This window comes from Apus apus, chromosome 13 (assembly GCF_020740795.1).
Source record: "Apus apus isolate bApuApu2 chromosome 13, bApuApu2.pri.cur, whole genome shotgun sequence".
NCBI lineage: Eukaryota > Metazoa > Chordata > Aves > Apodiformes > Apodidae > Apus > Apus apus.
Genome location: NC_067294.1, coordinates 764,260 through 784,029, shown reverse-complemented (window position 1 = coordinate 784,029; position 19,770 = coordinate 764,260). Strand labels below are relative to the sequence as shown.

General features: G+C 48.7%; 1 protein-coding gene across 1 annotated transcript; it reads right to left on the bottom strand.

Annotated features, from left to right (window-relative positions):
- Window positions 1-10,259: 10,259 nt before the first annotated feature.
- Window positions 10,260-17,005, bottom strand: YIPF5 (Yip1 domain family member 5). Its single transcript, XM_051631450.1, has 6 exons — window positions 16,948-17,005; window positions 16,629-16,738; window positions 14,891-15,060; window positions 13,733-13,878; window positions 12,051-12,232; window positions 10,260-11,313 (listed from the first exon to the last, which is right to left on the bottom strand). Exons 2-6 carry the CDS (start codon window positions 16,727-16,729, stop codon window positions 11,151-11,153), a joined length of 762 nt encoding a protein of 253 aa, XP_051487410.1. The 5' UTR covers window positions 16,730-16,738; window positions 16,948-17,005; the 3' UTR covers window positions 10,260-11,150.
- Window positions 17,006-19,770: the final 2,765 nt, after the last annotated feature.

Below are 19,770 nucleotides of genomic sequence, written 5' to 3'. Positions count from 1 at the left end.
ACGCTCAGACCCAGTGTGGGGCTGCAGAAAGCACATCCCATGGTCAAGCCACTGAAGGACTTAAATTAAAACCAGTGAAAAGTGGTTTGAGTACAGAAAACACTGCTCTTCTCCAAAATTATTTTCTCAGCTCAAAACTAATGTTCTGCTTCAAGTCTGGTTTTGTGTGTCACTTGGACTGGAATTATGGCACGTTCATTATGCCCAGAGGCAATGAAGAAGTGTTATTCCTCTACAAAGAAGATGAAGAAATTCAGTTAAAAATAGCTTAGAGAACTGTGCTGTCAGGCACAGGCACTTTCCTGCCTCCTCTGGGTTGCTGCTTTCCAGAGGCCAAGGAGGAATGTGCTCCCAGAACATACGGAATTTTTATATTACTCAGCATAATTAAGTGTAACTGGTTAAGTGAGCACAGTGACTGTGGAGGTCACTAGAACAGCCACTAACTTTTCCCTGCTAAGTGAAGTGACTGTTGGCCAAACAATCATGATTTTTCCTTCGCCCCCCCTTTTTCTTTTTTCTTCTTTCCAACATTGTTACACAGAATTTTTAGCTTCTGTTGGAAAGGACGAGGAGAAGCTGAGTGCACCCAACACCCACAGCACCCCAGAGTGCTGCAGGGCTGCATTCCCTCTACCATACAACATTTGTTGTGAGATCTGAAATCAGCCCAGACTCAAGTGGCCAATAGGTTTTTGTAGGACGTGGTGCTGCCTGGGGCATTGCTGGGCCTTGCTGCCAGGACAGGAGTCCAGGACCAATTAACACCTTCCACCCCCTGTGGAAGGGGAACAGAGTTTTGTTGTAAAAAATAAAGCCATACAGCAGAAGGAAACTTTGGATAATTCACAGATCAAAGTGAGGGTTTCTTTCCTTGTGCTCCAACCTCACAGTGAGGATTCCTAAGGCAGCACCACAACCTCCAGTATCTGTTTGCTGGACCCACCCTGGCATCCAGCACTGCAGAAGAGGATGCTCTGGCTTGGTGTGACCCCCCCACACACGATTTCTGTCCCCTCCTGCAGTGCTCATGTGGCCCAGCTACAAGTCAAAGATCAGGGAGCTGATTTAGCTGAGAATTAACCTAATCAAGCTACAACCGAACCCTTCTTTTGCAGGAGCTAATGGGTCCAGCTCCCCCAGCCCTTCACCCTGGCGTTGGTGCTTCCCAGGAGAAGGAATCCAGCAGCCGCGGGAGCAGATCCCATGACTTAGGAGATGCTCTAGCCGCTAAGGAAAGTTGGTATTCGCAGATTGCCATCTAGTGGCATATGAAAATGAGGTTCATAACTTTGTCCACGGGAGTTTTGCCGAGAGCAGATGCTGATGGCTGCAGGAAGGCTGCTCTCATCCTCCCGCTGCCTGCACCGTGCCCTGCCACTGCCACCAGCAGGCCAGGAGGTCAGGCTGGGTTTGCTCTGCTTTCCTCCTGTGTTGATTCTGTATTTTCATTTTTCAGGACAATTTGGCTAGAAAGTAAGGCCCAAGAGTGCCTTTGGGAAGAAGGTTCCTTGTGGATGCTGCTCCTCCTGGCTGAAATACTGAGTGGATGTCAGAGCTGCTCTGGCTGTGCTCACTCCTTACACCAGGAGGTTTAGGAAGACCTGTCAAAACCCTCACACCTGGCCAGTGGGCAGGGACCTTGGGTGCTGCATTTTCAGGCAGCCAGCTTGGATTCAGCAATGGCTCACACATTTCTGTCCACCCCAGTTCCCTGGGAGCACAGGGCTTCTGCTGGACTGCTGGGCATGGCTGAAGGTCCGCATGGCCCAGGAGCTCCTTCCCATGAGGAACACGGGACACGTGCTGCATGTGAGCCAGCCCCACTGACCCCTGGAGATACCTCTGGACCTCCTCCTGCTCCGGAAGGGTTCACCCCCAAGGTCTGGGCTGTGCTTGGTTGCACAGACACAGGCTGGGACACAGCCCACTTGCTCTGGCAGCCAACTTGAAGATAAGTGCCTTGCAGAGACTATTTATTTCCATTGCCTGTAAAGCCTCCAATGATTTACTCATACCTACCTCTACAAGACAGAGAGCTGCCTGATCAGATGGATCCCATGGTGGATGGGTTGAGATAAAGGCTGGAAACAGAAGTGCTGAGAACCACAGCAGTAGAAACATAGCAGTTACAGACAGTTCACTGGTTCAGAGAGCAATGCAGACAAGGTGCTGATAATGGTTTAGATTTATGAGTGAAAAGTAAAGATAAGCTTTTGTTCTGGTCTTGTTTTCTCAGCAGAACCGGGGACATGGACCATGGTCCTTCCTTGCCTGCTGTGTGTCCTCCAGGCAAACAGTTCCCCTTCTTCACGTCTCAATTTCTCCCTCTGTGATAGAGATGAGAATAATTAACCAACATCTTCATAAAGGGGATTGTCTGAGACTGGCAAAAGGGAAAAGGCATTTTTTAGTAGGAGAAAAATGGAGCAGAATTATCATCCATTAAGTTTTTCTGGCTTTCTAAGCTTCATCAAGTGTTGCATTCACAGGATATTCTTGGTCTGACACCTTGCTGAGCTGCACCCGGGAAACAAAAAGAACTGGATGATAACAGAGAAAAAAAAGCTGCAAGGGCCCAAGCTGAGTTAGAACATAAAGATACTGGATGGCATGAGGGGGCTCTGAGCCTGCAGCAAGGTGCTGTGCCCTGAGTCCCCAGCAGCCTGAGCCCTGTGGGGTGAGGGGTGGGAGCCAGGGAGGCTGCAAACCCTGGGCCAGCCAGCCAGGCTGCAGCACCAAGTGATGGGCTGGTGGGGGGGGGCTGGAAGAAACCTGCCGTGAAAAGTCCTGGCAGCACTGCCGTGGGGAGAGGGCTCCTGGGCAAGGCCAGGCCAAGGCTGCTGGTGCTGCCAGAGGCTGTTGGAAGCACCAGCAGAGCTCCAGCCTTCGGGCTGGGCAGGCACCAGCTCCTCGCCACGCTGAGGGGACCCATCAGGGTCACATGGAAAAGCAAACAGGACCATGGCAACCAGCCCAACACAGCCGGGTGGGGGCTGAACAGCCCGGACGCATTAGAGTGAAGTGAGTTGTTTGGGGGATTGCACTTCAGGTTTCCATGGAAAAAACTCCCATAGAACATACTTTCAGCTGGATTATTGTGTAAACTGAAGAGCGGGTTTAGAGCTTCAGCTTGATGTTTTTAATGAGCATTATCTGGCTGCTGGCAGCACTTTACAATTTAAAAATTTAGCTTAGATGTATTTTCTCCAGGGTCTAGAATTCTGCCTGTATTTGCTCTGAAAATGATGAAGGAACAAGAAATGGCCTCTGCAGTTATTCAGTCATCTGCTTAGCAATCCAGAGCAAACACAAGCAAACAAATGTGCTGGAAGTAGGAGTGAGGAGAGAGCTGAATGGGAATGCTGCAGAGCTACTGACAGCAGGAAAACAGGAGAGACTCCTCAAAAATGCTGCACACACAAAGAGCAGGAAGGCTCCCTGGCAGAGGCAAAATAATCAGAAAGAAATAGGAGCAAAAAGCCCCACAAACCAGTTGTGGCAGAAAGACAAAAATCTTGTTTTATTTCTGTTGTATTTAAGATGCTTTCAAGTGTCCTGGTTAAGGGGGAACCCATCAGACCTGAAGGAAGACACCTCCTCTGCCCAGGGGCCATCACCTCCCCTTCACCAGGCAGTGGGAAGTCATTGCCATGTTTGAAAGCAGCCTGGATTATAAGAGAGGAGCAGCTCTGCAGCAGCATGGAGAGGACCTTGTGAACGTAAAGATCTCTTTTCCTTACCCCTAGTATTTGGAGTCAGTTGGGATCCTCAGGATATCAAACTCTGCTTTTTTAACTAGTGAGATTCTCCAGGCCAGTAAAATAACTTTTCTGACCCAGAGCTGGACTCCAGGCTGAACAGCAGGTAACTGTGCAGCAGAATTACTGCATTATTGAAAACCAACATTTTTCACATCAGCTTGGCACGTTTCTGTCTGAGTTGCAGGTGCTGTGCAGTATTGCTGGGAGGTGTTTTAATGACAAAACAAGCAAGTTTTCCTTGCTTTTGAAAACATGATCTGAAATAATCTGAATATTTTTCATGCCACTCAAAATGGGATAACTTTAATAGATTACGAATAATTACCACATTATGCATAATTCATGATGAGATTAATTATTTTAATAACACTTATTATTTGAGAATGTGAAAGAAGGAATATTTGGTATGATTACTTAAGTTACAGAAGTTGGGCTGATAGTGGTTTTTACTTCTTCTGTGATTCAGTAGGAAATAATTATTTTTGTAGCTCCCTGCCAGTTCTTCCTCCTCTCCCCTCAGCAGCTCATCACCTTAATTACACTCAATCAACATTTTTTACCTTTGCCTGTTCACCTCTTTCCCACTCCTGCTGCTGGGCTGTGACCTGCCACTGATCAGCTGCTCACAACTGCAACTTGATTTAGGGACAAGTTGAGGTTCTGCTCCTCTCCTTGGGTTTGGTTCCCCTGCTCGGGAGGCTTTGGGTTTTGCTGTGGGAGCAGGGGGTGGGTTGGGAGCTGTGGATGAGCTGCCGAGCGGGATCTGCACCGCGGGAACTCGCTCCAGCTCTGGGGGAATGTCCCGGGCCTGGCACCATGGGATGGACCCTTCTTCCTGCCCAAACACAAAATGACAATGGGCTAAACGTGCCAGATCCAGATTTTAATCTAAAATGTGTCACTGTTGTAGCTCTGCTGTAAGAAAATGTCCTTGGAATTGACGGGAAACCTGTTTCACTTCAGCTGGGAAGGCAGGAGACAGCCCAGCTCTTTTTTTGGCATCCATTTCTCAATCCCAGATGAAAGGAACCTACAGCAACATTTAAAATCAGTTGTTTTGCCATTTGTGTGCAGGCAAAAAGGAAAAGCTTTGCTCTTCTTTTTGTCCCACATTCCCTAACTAAACCAATCGAGTCTTTTAGAAGGTAAAATTCTGAATGTCTTGTAAAACCATCTGGTGCTGAGTGCAGGAAGCACAAACAAGAACTCAGGGGAGGTTTTGGTTGGGTTTGGTTTTTTTTATCATTTATCTTATCTACAGATGCAGACTCCTGACTCTCATATTTAGACAACTTCATAGCCAGGCAATGTGTTTTTCCTCTTTTCCTGTGTTTTCATGATCGTTTGTTCAACAGATTAAAAACCACTCTTCACCTCACTCTGAGGCTCTGGGGTCTTTTGTGTCTTTAGTCCCTCCTGGAATTCCCTAAACACTGTTTATTTGCAACTAATCTTAGGAGAACCAGCAAGAGTAAGATGTGGAAAATGCAATCCCACTCCATACCTGGCTGTGGTGGAGCCATGAGCTCCGACACCCTCAGCAGCTGCACTGGAGCCTCCATCCCAACCATGACCTTGCTCTGCTGTGCTCCTCCAGCCCCAGCTGCCTTCAAACCACCCCCTTCCTCAGACACTCCAGAATTAGCAAATCCATTTTATAATTGATTAACTGAACTCAGGCCAGTGAATTCCCAGATTAGTTTAACTCAAGGCTGGCTGCTAGAATCAACACCCTGATTTGCAGAGGACTGAGAAGATGCAGCCCAGAAGCACTCAAAGCCACCATCCTGCATGTATTTAAAGACTGAAGTAGACCCAGAGTGTTCAGTGGTGAAATTGTACGTCTGAAAGAGGCATTGAGAGGGTTAGAATATGAAGCTCTATTTTTATAATACTCTAGTCTGATTATTTCAGCTTCTTTCAGTGCTTGATGACAGTGAATGAGGCCATGAAAGAGAATTTGATGCGTGTTCTTCTAGTGAGGATGATGAAGAAATAAGCAGCCTATGCTGAGGTAAAAGGAAGAGTAATAAGTGACCAATAAACAAAGCTGGAAACAAGAGTAATCAATGTTTTAATGAAAAGATTAGTGAAGTACATGACCATTTCTTAGCAGGGAAGGAAAGCAAGTGCTGCCTGATGACAAGCAGGTCGACATGGAGGTTAACAGGCCCTTTTTATGGGACCCCTCACAAAAACACCAGCCCTGACCAAATGCTTCAGCCCTTAGAAGGTTAAGACTGCTCCTGTAAATTGTGGGTCCATGGAGGCTTATTAGAAGCTGCCAGAGGATCCTGAGGAAAGGGGACAGAGCGATTCCTCAGCCTCCTGCCTTCCTCCAGAGAGCACACGGAGCAACACACAGCATTTTTTGAGAGGGGGAGTTGAGGAACACCTGTTAATACCTGTAAGGAGGCTGGGAAATGACTAAAAGAATCAGTCTGTAAATATAGAAAAGAAAATTAGGTAGAAGAGGTATAGAAGAAAAACAGCCAATACAGAACTGCAGGGAGAAAGCAGGTTAGGAAAGCCTGGTTATCTTCTTCCACAGGTAACTGGTCTTTTGAAAGACAGGGAAGCAGCAGATGGGATATTGTGACTTACAACAAACACAGATCAGAAAAAAATACTGTATCGTTTGAAATGTAAGCAGAGGATTGTGACTACATCCCTGTTCAATGCAGGTCATACACCCCACCCTGATCTGCACTAGTCACCACTTTAATCAACTTGGGAGAGGAAATTTAAAGATAATGAAACGGAAGGCATTGCAATCACTTTGGAGATGGGATTAGAGCTCAAATTGATCTATATAAATGGAGAAATTATCTGAATTAAGAAGATGGAATTCAGTAGAGTGTACAATGCCATTTTAAAGAAGAAACATTAGTGCCTCTGGACGAGATGGGTAACAACCAGCAGCCTTTCTGTAGAAGTGGGTTTGGGGATTGCAGGGCAGAGTGAAGCAGGTTTTCTCACAAAAAGAGGGAATGACAGGGGAAATTAGAATGAGCTCACTGTTATGCAAGAGGCTGCAGCCATAAGGCAGAGAATAAGCTGTCTTTCATGTCTATCGTGGATAGAATAGTAATAATGAAGTCCATTAAAGGGAGGGAGAAATAAGCCTGACATCATGAACCATTTTCTAATCACAAAGCTAGCAAAGCCCTGACAAAGTGTTCAAGGGGGATCGTGCCATTTCTCTCCAGCTGGAGTTTTGAAGGCCAGGTCAGACCTGTCCATCAGACACGAGGTCATCTTGCCTTTACAGCAGGTTCTGAGCTTCTCCAGCTGCCATCTGGACCCTCTGCAGCCAGAGCAGGGGAGGACGTGGGCACAGGCAGCCTCCACAGGTAGCTACAGCCAGAGCTCTGCCTCCAGCCCCACCAGCTGGGTCCTGCCTGCTCTCCTGGGGGGGAGAAATGGGGCTTCACCCCGTGTGCCCAGCCCAGCCCCTAATGGGGACAGGACCAAACTAGGTGCTCCCAGGAGAATGATGAAATGGGGCATACATATGATTTTCAGAGATCAGTTTGGAAGCCTCACTTCAGAAAGTGAGGCTGTTGGCCTCAGTTAAGCACCTCCTTTAGGTCTCCTAATCTTGTCTGAAGCAGTGATTTTTAATTGGGACAAAACACTGGAATGAGAAAAATCATCCTGAATTTAAATGCTTCCTTCTGCCATTCAGTAGAGCAGCCACCTCACCACAGAGCCAAGGTGCGAGATTATCTTCTCCTGCTGACAATTAACATCTGAACTAGCTGCTAAAACAATCTGGAGATTTACTCATATTAATAAAGTGAAGATTGAACAAAGAAATAAAAAGGCACTGAACTCATTAAAATCTTTCATAACCTGTCATGAGTCTTTACTGTTTGTCTTGGAGTATGAGGACAAAATGACCTTCAACTTCCTTGGTTAATTGAACATGAACAGGCCAATACAGTAAGTTTTTTAGATGGATTTTTGCTTCTGAAGATTGTATCCTTTACTAAAACTATGAGTAGACTTTTCAGACTGTTGTTTAGGTTTTTTTCTGAGGTGAGGAGCTGGCATTGATCTGTCGACACGGAAACTCTGTGCTCTGTGGATGTGCAGCTTGGAGGCTGGACATGGCTTGGCCCTGATGCTGACTGGAGCAGAGGGACCAGCCAAGTGTCCTGGCCTGCCAGGTTTATTGGTAAATGAGGATATTTGTCCAGATTTGCCTTAGTTATTGGCCAAATATTCATCTTGTTGGTTCAGCTAATGTGCCCGGGGTTTGTGGATACTTAGAGAAACTTCGCCTGTAAAAACAAACTGAGCTGCCTCCCAGCAAAACAAGTGACTTGAAAAAACAAACCCACTGCCAAAACACCAACCAACCGGGAGTGGTAACTTTGTTAAAAGTAGAATTCTGTGGAATAGGAAGTAACTTCAAGGTTGGGTGTGACAGAAAAGAAACACCAGCGCTCAGGTCTGAATGCTGTAAACTGAGTGACATGGAAACACCAGGAGGCAAGGCAGGGTGGCAGCAGCACTTCATCTGAAAACTAGATGAGAGCACTGATGTCAACAGACTGTGGGGGAGCACTCTGCTTCAGAAAGGGAAAAGAAAAAAGGTCCTACTAAATTTGAAAGGAATATGTGGGACTAAAGAAGTAAGGCATACAATCCTGCCATTCTGTGTAATGGCAAGATTAAATAATCTGAAATGTAACTAAAATGGAAGATGTAGGACAAAGGATTATTACAGAAAATCAATGGAATTGATTTTGGAAAGGCAATAAGCAGAGCCAATGGAATCACATTAATTAAATTACCCCAAATGAGGGATATTTAAGACTACCAGTCCAGACATACCATTTTTATAAAGTCCTCTATGAAAGTGTTTGATCTTCTACTCCCATCTGCTTCTCTTCTGCCCCCAAGAGACCAGTTAGAAATTCACTGATAAATTCTCCACAATGTGAGCTGAAAAATATAAAATTGTTCTGAAACCTCCCTGGTAAAACCTGTCTGCTGAGGTAGAACGTGCAGCATCCTCTACTGCCAGAGCAAGGACTTTGTGAACTTACCTATCTGAATAAATACCTTCTCATGTGGTCTGTATTGCCAGTGCTACCCTGAGATGAGCTCATTTTAATGTCTTTCCTCTGCACTTAGTTTGCCCATGCTGTGGTGAGAGAAAGGGTTATTTACAACAGTTTAACATGCAAGTAATCACCCTGGAAGCTCCAGAGTCAGTGCAAGCTTTGAGGCAGGACCCACACTGGTGTATGCAAGGTAAGCTCAATCAGCCCCTTCACAAAAGTACAGTATTTGAGTATTAGAACCTGATGTGCTCAACAAAGTGAGTGAGCTTTTATTCTCACTAGAACAATTCTGTATTTAATTAGGCCTCATTAGTAATCACTGCAATTTATTTGCAGAAAGCCAGGACGTGGTGCTCCATCAGCAGGCAATGTTCCTCGTTAAAAGGAGCAGGAACTCCCAGCACCAGGGCAGACGTGCTCTGCTGGTCCAAAGAAACCAGAGCCACCAAGTACAGAGTAAAACATTTTGCTGTGTAACATCAACTCACCACTTCTGCTCAGGATGATCATTTGTAGTCACCTGTTGAGGCAGGGAATTACCTGGGCTCCTGAATTCACTGGTGGAAGGAAACCGAAGGTTTTGCACGTGAGAGTTCTAAGCCCCTCTGTACCAGCCAGCTGAGCACCTGACAGGAGTCAGAGCAGGTTGGTGCTCCAGGGCTGGGCTCTCCAAGGCTTGACACTCGTGTGACACTTCCCACGACTCCCAGGGACATGAGCAGAAGCTGACTCTGGCCAACAAAGAACCTACCAGTGGCACTAGGAAGGAATTTTTAGGAAAGGTGCAGAACTCACAGAAAAGTGAACAAAAAAGTGTGGAACCTTTGAACGGACTCACCTTGTATGGGTGAGATGAACCCTGATTGCTTCCCTCCCGGGGGGGTGTTCACACACAGAGTCACACCAGGTGTCCAGGCAACACGTCTGACCAGGGATCAGCTCCTGGCATCCATGAATAGATCATTCCACAGACACCACACATGAACATCAGACCAACACCCGTGGGAAAGGCAGTGACACCAAAGCCCTGGGATCAAACTGCTGAAGAAGTGGCAGCTCCAACCTGCCACTTGGTCCGAGCTCTCCCACTCCCAGGGAGTTGTGTGTGAGCAGCACCCCCTCCCCAGCACCAGTTACAATTTGGCTGTACCCTTTTCTGGCTTATTTGAAGAATTAGCAAGTGCTTGTGTGAAGAACAATGATTTCTGCTTCCCCCCTCCTTACGCTGCTAAGACTTCCTGAAGTGCCTGTCATCATCCAGGAGATTCCACTCCTCATCCGAGACAAGTATTCCTGACTGAGGCCAAGTATCAAACCCACTCACTGAACACACTTCTAAATACAATTTCCCTTCAAGAATTTAAGTTTCTGTTTTAGTAACTGAACTCCATTTTAAAAAATAATTAGAAAAATCAAACAATTTTTTCAAAGTTTAAGGAAAATTTAATCAATATGCCTTAAATTATTTTACAGTAACTACAATACTGACAAGCATAACATTTTGAAAATGGTGTTTTTCTTGGAAGTTCTGCAAGAGATTACTCTTCATATACTAGTGTGTGCACCATTAGGAAATGGAACTAATTGATCTTCAGAAATCCAAGTTAACCTAGAGCTACTGAGACATCCAAATGTATTTGTATCTCAAGTGTGACAGAATTGCAGATCCCTTTAACTTTCATGTATCTGTTCTCTAATTCATAATTTAATTATCTTAAATCCTGAAATACTATCACATCAAATAAACAAATAAATGAGACCAAGGAGCTTAAGAGGATATTTGTTAAAATATAGAAAATACTCCAATTGCCTGTGTTCATTTGTGCATTTTACTTTTGGTAAGAGGGGACAGGAAACAGGTTCTTTATTACTGCAGATTTCTTCATAGTGCCCCAAATCTGCAGCACCTGCAGTTGTTAACTTCTGCTGATAAAAATCTATAAATGTATAACTGCAAACCTTCTCCCCCCCCTAAAAAAAAAAAAAAAAAATTCAAACAAAATGCCCAAGGCTCAACCAAAAGTTCAGTTTTCTGAAGAGAGAGGAATGGGAAAGAAATCACATTAACCTGATAAGCATGAACACTTATTAAAGCTATAGACACCTCAGGTCAATTGAAAACAGTATCCAAAGTTCTAAAAAAGTGAACACAAGACATTTGTTTTCATTGTTCCAAATGATTCAGAACAGGTCTAAGTTTTGTGAGAGCAACACCCGTCAGCTGTTGGCAGCTGTTTCTGGTCCAAGTGAATGTTCCCAGGTGATGGTTTCATTTTGGCCCACGGGGAGTCCAGCAGTTTGGACAGTCTGTTCAGAAGATGGAGATGAGGGCGAAGACTCCGTAGAGCAGCGCACAGGGATATGCTACCAGCAGCTGCTGTCCTTCCATGGCTAAGGCAGAAATGAAGATTTTGGAAGCAGAAAAGCTGCACCAGCCAATGATTGCAGCTGTGAGAATAATCCCCATCATTCCCCTGTACAGACAGAAATGAAGAGAGTTCATACAGGACTCATGTACATATTCTTACAGGAGTCACAACTGAGCTCCTTCTAACACCTCTTACAGATTCTGAGATCAATTTTACCTTTGACATCTAAAATGACACAGTGCTCCAGTAAAGACTCCAGACCCTTATCATTCAAGTATGACAGCATAACCCCCCCAAGTTAACTGTGTATGTATAAATCATGAAGAGGTGGGTAACAAACTGTAACAAGTTCTTTCTTTTCATTTCCTAATTTCACACAGATATGAGGAATCACTCTGATTTTCTTCTGTTTGTCAAACTCAAATTTGTACCTTAAATTGTAATTCTTTTCAGATTTTACAGGTCCTGAAATTTCTGACTAAAACCAAACACTGTTCTTTGAGTCTATGTATTTAATTGACTGATAGATAAAACTAGTATTGACTTATCTTTCACCCAGTGAATACCTGGAGACCACCAAGATCTGTGTTTTTACACTTACTACAAATTCCTGTCATGGAATTTGGCTGTGTGCAGCCTGGTCTAGTGGGATGCATCCCTGCTGATAGCAGGGAGGCTGGAACCTGATCTTTAAGGTTCCTTCCAACTTTCACCACTTCACGGTTCTATGATTCTACGTGCAAATGATACACAGTTTCATCCCTGAATATGAAAATCTCTTTCAATAACTTCCTCCCACATGAGAGGAACCATTACCAAATGATAAAAGTTTATGTACTTACTGCAATGAAAACACAACAGCAAAAGTGGAGAGGAGGATCATGGGGAGCAGACAGTATCCCAGGACGCTGGCAACGCAGCCGAAGGAGACGCCCGTCATGCTCATCAAGTTCAGGAGGCAGAACATGCCCAAGCACCCGATGGCACTGATGCCATAGACATACCCAAACTGAATCTTACCAGCCTGGAAGGCAAGCAGAGCAATGCCTGTTAGTTACCAGAACAGGTCCCACCTCCCACAAGCAAAGGATGTGTGCAGAGTATCTCTGTCTCCTCCATTGTCCCCCAGCCCAATTCCCACATTCAAATTCCACAGGCAGTATTTTCCCACAGCCAGAATTCCAGGACACCTCTAGGCACCCAAGAGGCACATCCATCCTTACTTCATGTATCTCCACAAACAGATTTTGACCAAACTGTTCTTGCACAGGCCCTGCAGCCCCACGGTGTGCAGCCTCCAGACTTGCCTCTCACCCCAGCTCCCCTCCTGCTCAAGCACCTCTGGAAGCCACCAGACCTGCCTCCATCTCTCTGCTGGGCTAGCTTGTTTTCTCTCACTGTGTTCAATGCACTTAAAAGGCACAAAGGATTAAGTGGTAATTTCTTAGGAAAAGAAAATTCAAATGTATCTATTGCAAACATGCTCATTACATCCCCTGGCCCAGTTTCCATAAATCAAGGCCACTCATTAAAGTAGGTGTCAGGTGCCCTTGGCACCAACACTCTCTGCTCCAGGTGTCATAGCAAAGGAAAAATTCAGGTAAAAATTCAAAGCAGCACTTGAAGACGTGTAGAGGAAAAACTGATTAAAAAAATATTGGCACTTTCAATGACAAGGAAGTGTTTGCTGCTCCTCTGTCACTTCCTAATTGACACTTCTGAGTCATTAAAGCACAATCTTATTTCAATTAAGCTCAACTCAAAAAAGAATGAGGCTTCAACAACCACTGACCTATTAATGAATATAATTATGTGAAAGCAGGTTTACTCTTAGCAGATGGACTCTTGATGCTGAAAGTCACATCTCATGTACCAGTACTTATGAAATCACTTTTTATGCATGAAATCTGAGTCCCCTTATTTCTTGACTAAAGAACAATGTATAGAATATGGAGCAAAGAGCTACAATGAAGCAAAACAGAGGAGACTCAAATCCTAACACAAGAAGAGTGAAAATTAAAAGAAACTCTTCACTGAAGAAATAAGTATTAAGATATTTAATGTGTCTGAGTCCATTGTTCTGAGTCCTGCCAAGACAGAAGACAACAGACTGCAAAAGGACAAGGTATGATTCTGGAAGTAAAACATCTCACTCTGCAAAACCTCAAGCAGGTTAAACTCTGAGAACATCCATCCCACCCATTCTGTGACAAAGGGAGCCTATTCCTCAAAAGCAAAGGATGAAAGGAGGTATGAATCACATTTAGATAACTGCCACTCAAAACCCAAGCACTTGGATCCCAGCTTCCCTGAAGCAAAGCCATGAGGAACTCCTTAACTTCACCCAGTGGTGCATGAAGCCCCAGCCCCTCTTCCACCCAGCCAGAAACCCTTGGGCAGGATGTGCTTGTTTGGCCTCCGTGCCAAGGAGTCACTCCCAATACACCCAGAGGTCACCTGGCTTTTCCTCTTGTTTTTCCAAGAATAGTGATGCACACCCAGGACACCGAGGTTGGTATCTCACCAGCAACAAGGTGGCCCCAAAGGCCAGGCAGAAGACCATGGGCCCCGCCAGATCCGTCTCGTTCATGATGCTGCCATCTGCCACCTTCAGGGGGTGCAGCACTGTCAGTGTCTTCTGCCAGATGTGGTCAAAATTGATCCCCAGTTCTAGAAATTACATGGAAAGAATGATGTGTATTTATTTCGTTTCCCCCCATTTGCTGCACTATCAGCTCTTCCTTGCCTCTCCAGCTTTAAATCTCCTGCAGTTCCTGCCCTGTGGGGACCAGAGAATCACATCATTCCATCTTTCCTCAAGCTGAGTGTGCTGCTTCACAAATTCCAGCTCTCAAACACTTGGAAAAGACAAGGCTGTGTGTTCTGGGTGAGCCCAAACGTTCACTTAGCCCAGCACTCTGTCCCTGCCAGTGGCCAGAAGCAGATGTGCACAAACCAGCTTAAGAACAGGACGTGCAGATTCCCCAAAATTCCCCATGTCTGCAATGACTGATGCCTCAAGGATTTCTAGTTCCAGGTACTTTCTCTGTGCTCAATTCCCCTCAGTGATTTCTCTTCCATAAACCAGCCACTGAGCCCACTAAAAGCCCCACCTACCCCTTAACAGCCAGTGTCTCATGACAAGGAGTTTCCCAACTCCCTCCAGCTAGGCAAGATTCCAAGTCTCCATCCAGAGATTCTGAGCTGGAAGGTATGACAGGCAGAGGTGACAGGTATCACCAACACCTCTCTCACCAGTGAGAAAGGGTTTCTTCACTGGTTTGGTACCCAGCCATGACTGACAGAAGCTGGGACCCCCAGCTGAGCACAGCCCCAGGCTGATCCCTGTGCACAGCCATTCCTGCAGGGCTCAGCATTCCTCTTCAGCCACCACAGACTGCAGCTCCAACCACAGAATCCACTGAGAATAACTGCACCCTTCTGTTTCAGAGTGGACACTACAAGCATTACTTGCACCACCAGAAACCAGCACAAATTTAGAACTGCAGAAGTTCACACAAGAAAATGTATTTCATACACCAAAATACAGCTAAATAAAAAAACTAACGAGAGTTCCACATCAGCTGTGCATTCCCAGAAGCAGGGATGGCACACCCTGCTACTCAACCCATCCCCAAATGGGGAAGAGTTCTGGATTTGGGCCATACAGCAGAAGTTGTACCTTCTAACAGGGGAGGCTCATCCTCAAAGTTACTTCCATAAAAAGACTGTGCTGAAGTTGGAGCGTAGGCTTGTGTGGGCTGGTAGATCTGCCCGGTGTAGGGCTGCTGCTGCACCATGTCTGCAGGGACCAGCCCGCTCTGCTGGGGGTACTCGTAGCCTCCATAGTGCCTGCAAGGAACAGACCTGTTACCCACACACCCCACAACAGCCCACAGCACCCCACAACAGTGTGCTGCTTCCACAGAACAGCCAGCAGCAAACACAGCAGGTGATGCCCTGCTCAGACCCAGGCCTTTCAGGCACGAAGCCACATCTGTCAGTTCAAACTCTGATTGCTCAGGTAAACCAGGTCATTCCTGCTATATACTCCAGTTTGGCTTTCTGATTTGAAGTCACAGGGAAATGAGCTGTTTCCATGGACTGAAGAACTTTACCCATGGACTGAATTGCTGCTACAGGCTGCAGACCTGTAAAAGAGCAGGGAAATCTTACACCTCAGACTCGTGTAAATATGGTCCCTCACTGATACCTCACTTGATGCCAGTATTCATCTGCTACTTAGAATGTCTGTTTGCAAGGACACTATTAGAGAACAAAGCTCCTCACACTTCTGCTCCTGTTGCCCCTCTGCTTTATCACCAGGTGCATCAGGCAGAACTGTGACACATGGGGAGCTGGGATGGGGACACAAACACCTGATGCCATCTAACTGCAGGACACAATGCAGGGGAATAAGAAGGGCAACTTTTCACTTTTTTTCCCATACAGCCTCAATTATTTACTAACAAACCAACCTATATTGTCTCTGGTACAGATTTCATCTGCACAAAACTGTGCATTGCTACCTTTAACAAAGCAACAACAACTACCTGCTCTTCCTGAACATGCTGGTTGAGTCGCTGCTGCCACTCACCAGTTCCAAGTCCAAGTACAGAGGTTTCAGTACACATCTCCAGATTATTTAGCTATGGAAATGTGAGTACCCAGAAGGAAACCCCACATCACCCCAGAACTCCTGCTCCCTTCCTTCCTGGTGTCACTGGAGCTCAGCCCCCCCCACAGCCCCGTGACCCCCTTCAGGATATGACCGGGCTCCATGCAGGGCACGGCCCACACAGCTGGGGTGACCCCCCCAGAGCCCCCCACCCCAGCCTGGACACCCACCCTGCTCTCCTCAGGACTGCCCTGGCCTAGAAATGCCCACCACGCTTTCCTCCTGGAGCCCAGAGACCACCAGGACTCTGCAGGCTCATCGATGTGACACTGCAACTAATTCCTGCTCCCTGAGTGACTGAAGAGGAACTGATAGATGTGAAGAACGTTCACAGCATTATGACTACTCATATAAATTATCCTTCAACTTTCTAATCTCTGCCTTCACAGGCAGAAGGTGTCCAGCCGCCTCCCCTGCAGGCAGAGAGCACAAGCAAAGCTTTCCACAGGCCGAGCAGCAGCAGCTCGGGGCCACCCGGCGGTGCCAGCCCTCTCCCGCACCAACACCCCGTCCCGGCCGGGGCTGAACTCGGGATTGGCCGCCAAACCAGCGTGTCGGGGCTGCGGGACCCCCGGGGCTGCGGGACCCCGGCGCTGCGGGACCCCGGGGCTGCGGGACCCCCGGCGCTGCGGGACCCCCGGGGCTGCGGGACCCCCGGGGCTGCGGGACCCGGGGCTGCGGGACCCCCGGGGCTGCGGGACCCCCGGGGCTGCGGGACCCCGGGGCTGCGGGCGGGGATTACCTGCCGTAGGGCCTGCTGCTGTAGTCGTAGCCCTGCCCCTGCTCATCGATGCTGTAGCTGGTCTGGAAGAAGTCGGTGCTGAAGCTTTCGAACCCCGACATCGCCGGGATCTGCAAGAGAAGAGCGCGGGTCGCCCGGGCCGCCAGACCCCGACCGGAGCGCTGCCGAGCGCGGGGTTCGCCCGGGGGGGACCCGCCCGGGGGCGCCGCCCTCGGAGGCGGCTCGGGCGGCCCCTCCCGCCGCCGGGCCCCGCACCCCGCACCCCGCAGGCCGCGTCCCCCCGGCGGGGCCCGCACCCACCTGCGGGGCCCGCACCCACCTGCGCGCCCGGCCCGGCCCGCGGCCCCTGCGACGTGTCCCCGGGCCCGGCGCTTCCGGGGCGGGGCCGGGCATGCGCGCGGCCGAGCGCCCCCCCTGCGCATGCGCTGCGCCGGCCCCGCCCCGCTGCGCGCGCCGCCGCGTTGCCGGGGGAACGGGGCGCGGGAGGCAAAGATGGCGGCGGCGGGGCCGGGGGGGCCGGGGCTGGAGGGCTGCTGGGGGGGGGTGGGGGGCTTTTGGGGGGCCGGGGGGGGGCTTGGGGGGCTCCTGGGGGGCTGGGGGCGCTGCTGGGGGGACTGCGGGGCTCGGGGGCCGGGTCTGGGGGGGGCTGGGGCCCGGCTTTTGTCGCTGCCCTGTCCCACCCCCGGTCCCGCTGAGGCCTGGAAGGCTCCCGCCTCTCTCCCCCACTGTTTCGCCCCAACTTGTAAATCCACGCAAGGCTTAAAAGTTCCGTGCACGCTCCTCTGGGCGTGGAGGCGCTGCCTGCCGGAAGATTTTTCAGAATTTAGTATGAATGTATTTGAAGCCGCGGGGGGGGGGTTTACTAAGCAATATTGTTGGCAAAAAAAGCTCCAGGATTTTTTTTTTTTCCTATTGCTCATAAAAATAAATGGTATTACGAGTCCTTGTGGAAGTGTGGAGCAGAGTAGGGATAACATCCCGTGAGGAATCAGAATTCTTGTTGGCATCGATGCCAGGAAGGAAGCAAACCTCGCCCCCGCAGTGACTGTTTGCGGGCTGTGCATTTAAGGCCGGCTGAGTTTGGTTTGCTGTGGGCTTTTCCTCCAGGCCACAGCTGAGTTCCATGGAGTGGTTTTGCCTGCAAGGTCAGCGCCTCGCCCGGGGATCTGGAGGGAACAGGATGTTCCCACAGGAACGGGCGGGTCGGTCTGAAACTGCGGGGACGGGAGGCAGTGGAGGCGGGGATGGGGCTGCAGAGTGAAGAGGCAGTAATTGCTGTCGTCTGATGTTAGACCTTCATAGCCGGCCATATGCCCGCAATAAATGCAGGTAATATTTTCCTGAGGCCAGCCAAAAGCCACTGCTAGAGCCACAAACCTTCTCATCTTTCCCACAGAGCAGCTGCCAGCCTGTCCCTCACAAACAGGCTGCTGGGAATGGGCTGAGTTGAGAGAAACGTGGCTGGAACTGTGAAGACGCTCGTGTGAAGGAGTTCCTTTCTTTCCCAGCCCTGTGTCAGTCACGCCGTTTATCCTTCTAGCTGCATCATTTTGCTCTTTTTCCCACGCAGGGCCAGGGGAGAAGGAAAACAGTCGGAATCCCACGCGTGGTGGAGCCTCACTCCTCATAGGGTGCTGGAACCCACGGCTCGCCCCTCGGGCTCCCGGGCCCCTGCAAGCACCGGTCCCTGCTCTGCAGCACGTGTGCGTCGTTATTCTTTTGAAAAAAACGTTTTGGCTCCCGACACAATCACAGGGATTTAGGTGCAAACTCTCCGGTGTGTGAGGTCCTACGGTGGTGGCTGTGGGAGGTCCAGCCCCGTCACCGCCCCTCCTGCAGGGCGGGTCTGGGGCGGGCACCCGGCTCCTCCTGGGAACAGCCCCCCAGGATGCACGGGTGGTTGTGGGGCAGAATGCCAGAAGGGTGGAGGGCTGATAGCCCCAGACGACGCAGAGACCAGTAACTGTGTTACAAGCTGCTTCTTGCACATTTCCACTGGAGGTGAATCAGTGTTCGGAGGCTGAGATGCTCCCAGCTTTGCTGGGGGACCCGTGGAGGGTGCAGGCTGCTGGGTGCTGCTGGCCCGGTGCTGAGCTCGGTGTCTTCGCTGCAGCTCACTGGGCAGTGAAATGAGACCCCAATCCCAGGCAGTGTGCTGTGTAATTGGGATCTGCTGGCAAGATGCTCTGTGGCTAGAAACCCATTTGCGTTTGCTCGGATGATTAGCATTTACTCAGAGCGCGGCTGCGCTGCCTCCAGCTGGCTCCCTCTGCGCTGGCCGCCCAGCCTTGCTTTGGGCTATCGCTGCTTTCAGCTCTGCAGGACAAGCTCACACTCACCTGTCACAGGGTGCAGCCTGTGGGCTCAAGGGAAGGCAGGACACTGCACAGCATGAAGTGGAAAGGACATGAGGTGAAGAGCCTGTGTCAGCGTGCCCAGAGGGACAACCTCATAAGGCAGCAAGCTCCAGCTCCAGCTGCTCCTGTGGTTATCTGGAACAGGGGAGCTGGCTTGGCAAGAGGCCTTCAAGTGGCTCCAAGAGGGAAAGAGTAAAAATACTCACAAAATGAGTACCTGGGTTTCACAGTGCTGATGTCACAATAATGCTACCTAGTGAGGACAGAACATTGTTTTAGCTGTAACATAAAAAACCACAATCTAATTACACCAGTGTTAAGAGCAGCACAGTTTGAGCCACACTGAGAATAAAAGCATCATTCAAAGAATGATTTTGGAGGAAAGGACAAAGAAGGGGAGCAGGAGTCTGCTGAAGCAGGTTTTGCTGGGGCAGAATTTGTAAGGGGCAAGGAATCCCCTGACAGAACAGTGGCTGAAAACAGCATTTTTTGTATGAGTTTAATCCTTGGGTGCTGCTCGGAGGGCACGTGGGGCCTGTCTGCCTCTACCTGCTGGGTCTACTGAAGTGCCAGAGACCCCCAGGACTGTTTCTGCAGTAGATTTCTTTGTTGAACAGTGTCCATGAAACCCTGCAGGATTTGTCAGCACTGGATATATCAATTCTTGGTCAAAATGTTATCTGAGGTACGATGACTGTCATCTAAATCAGTGGAACAGGGTTCCCCTTACTGCCAGGTTTTGAAAGCCTAGAACCTTGTGTGATGCCTTTGCCATGGAGCTGGTG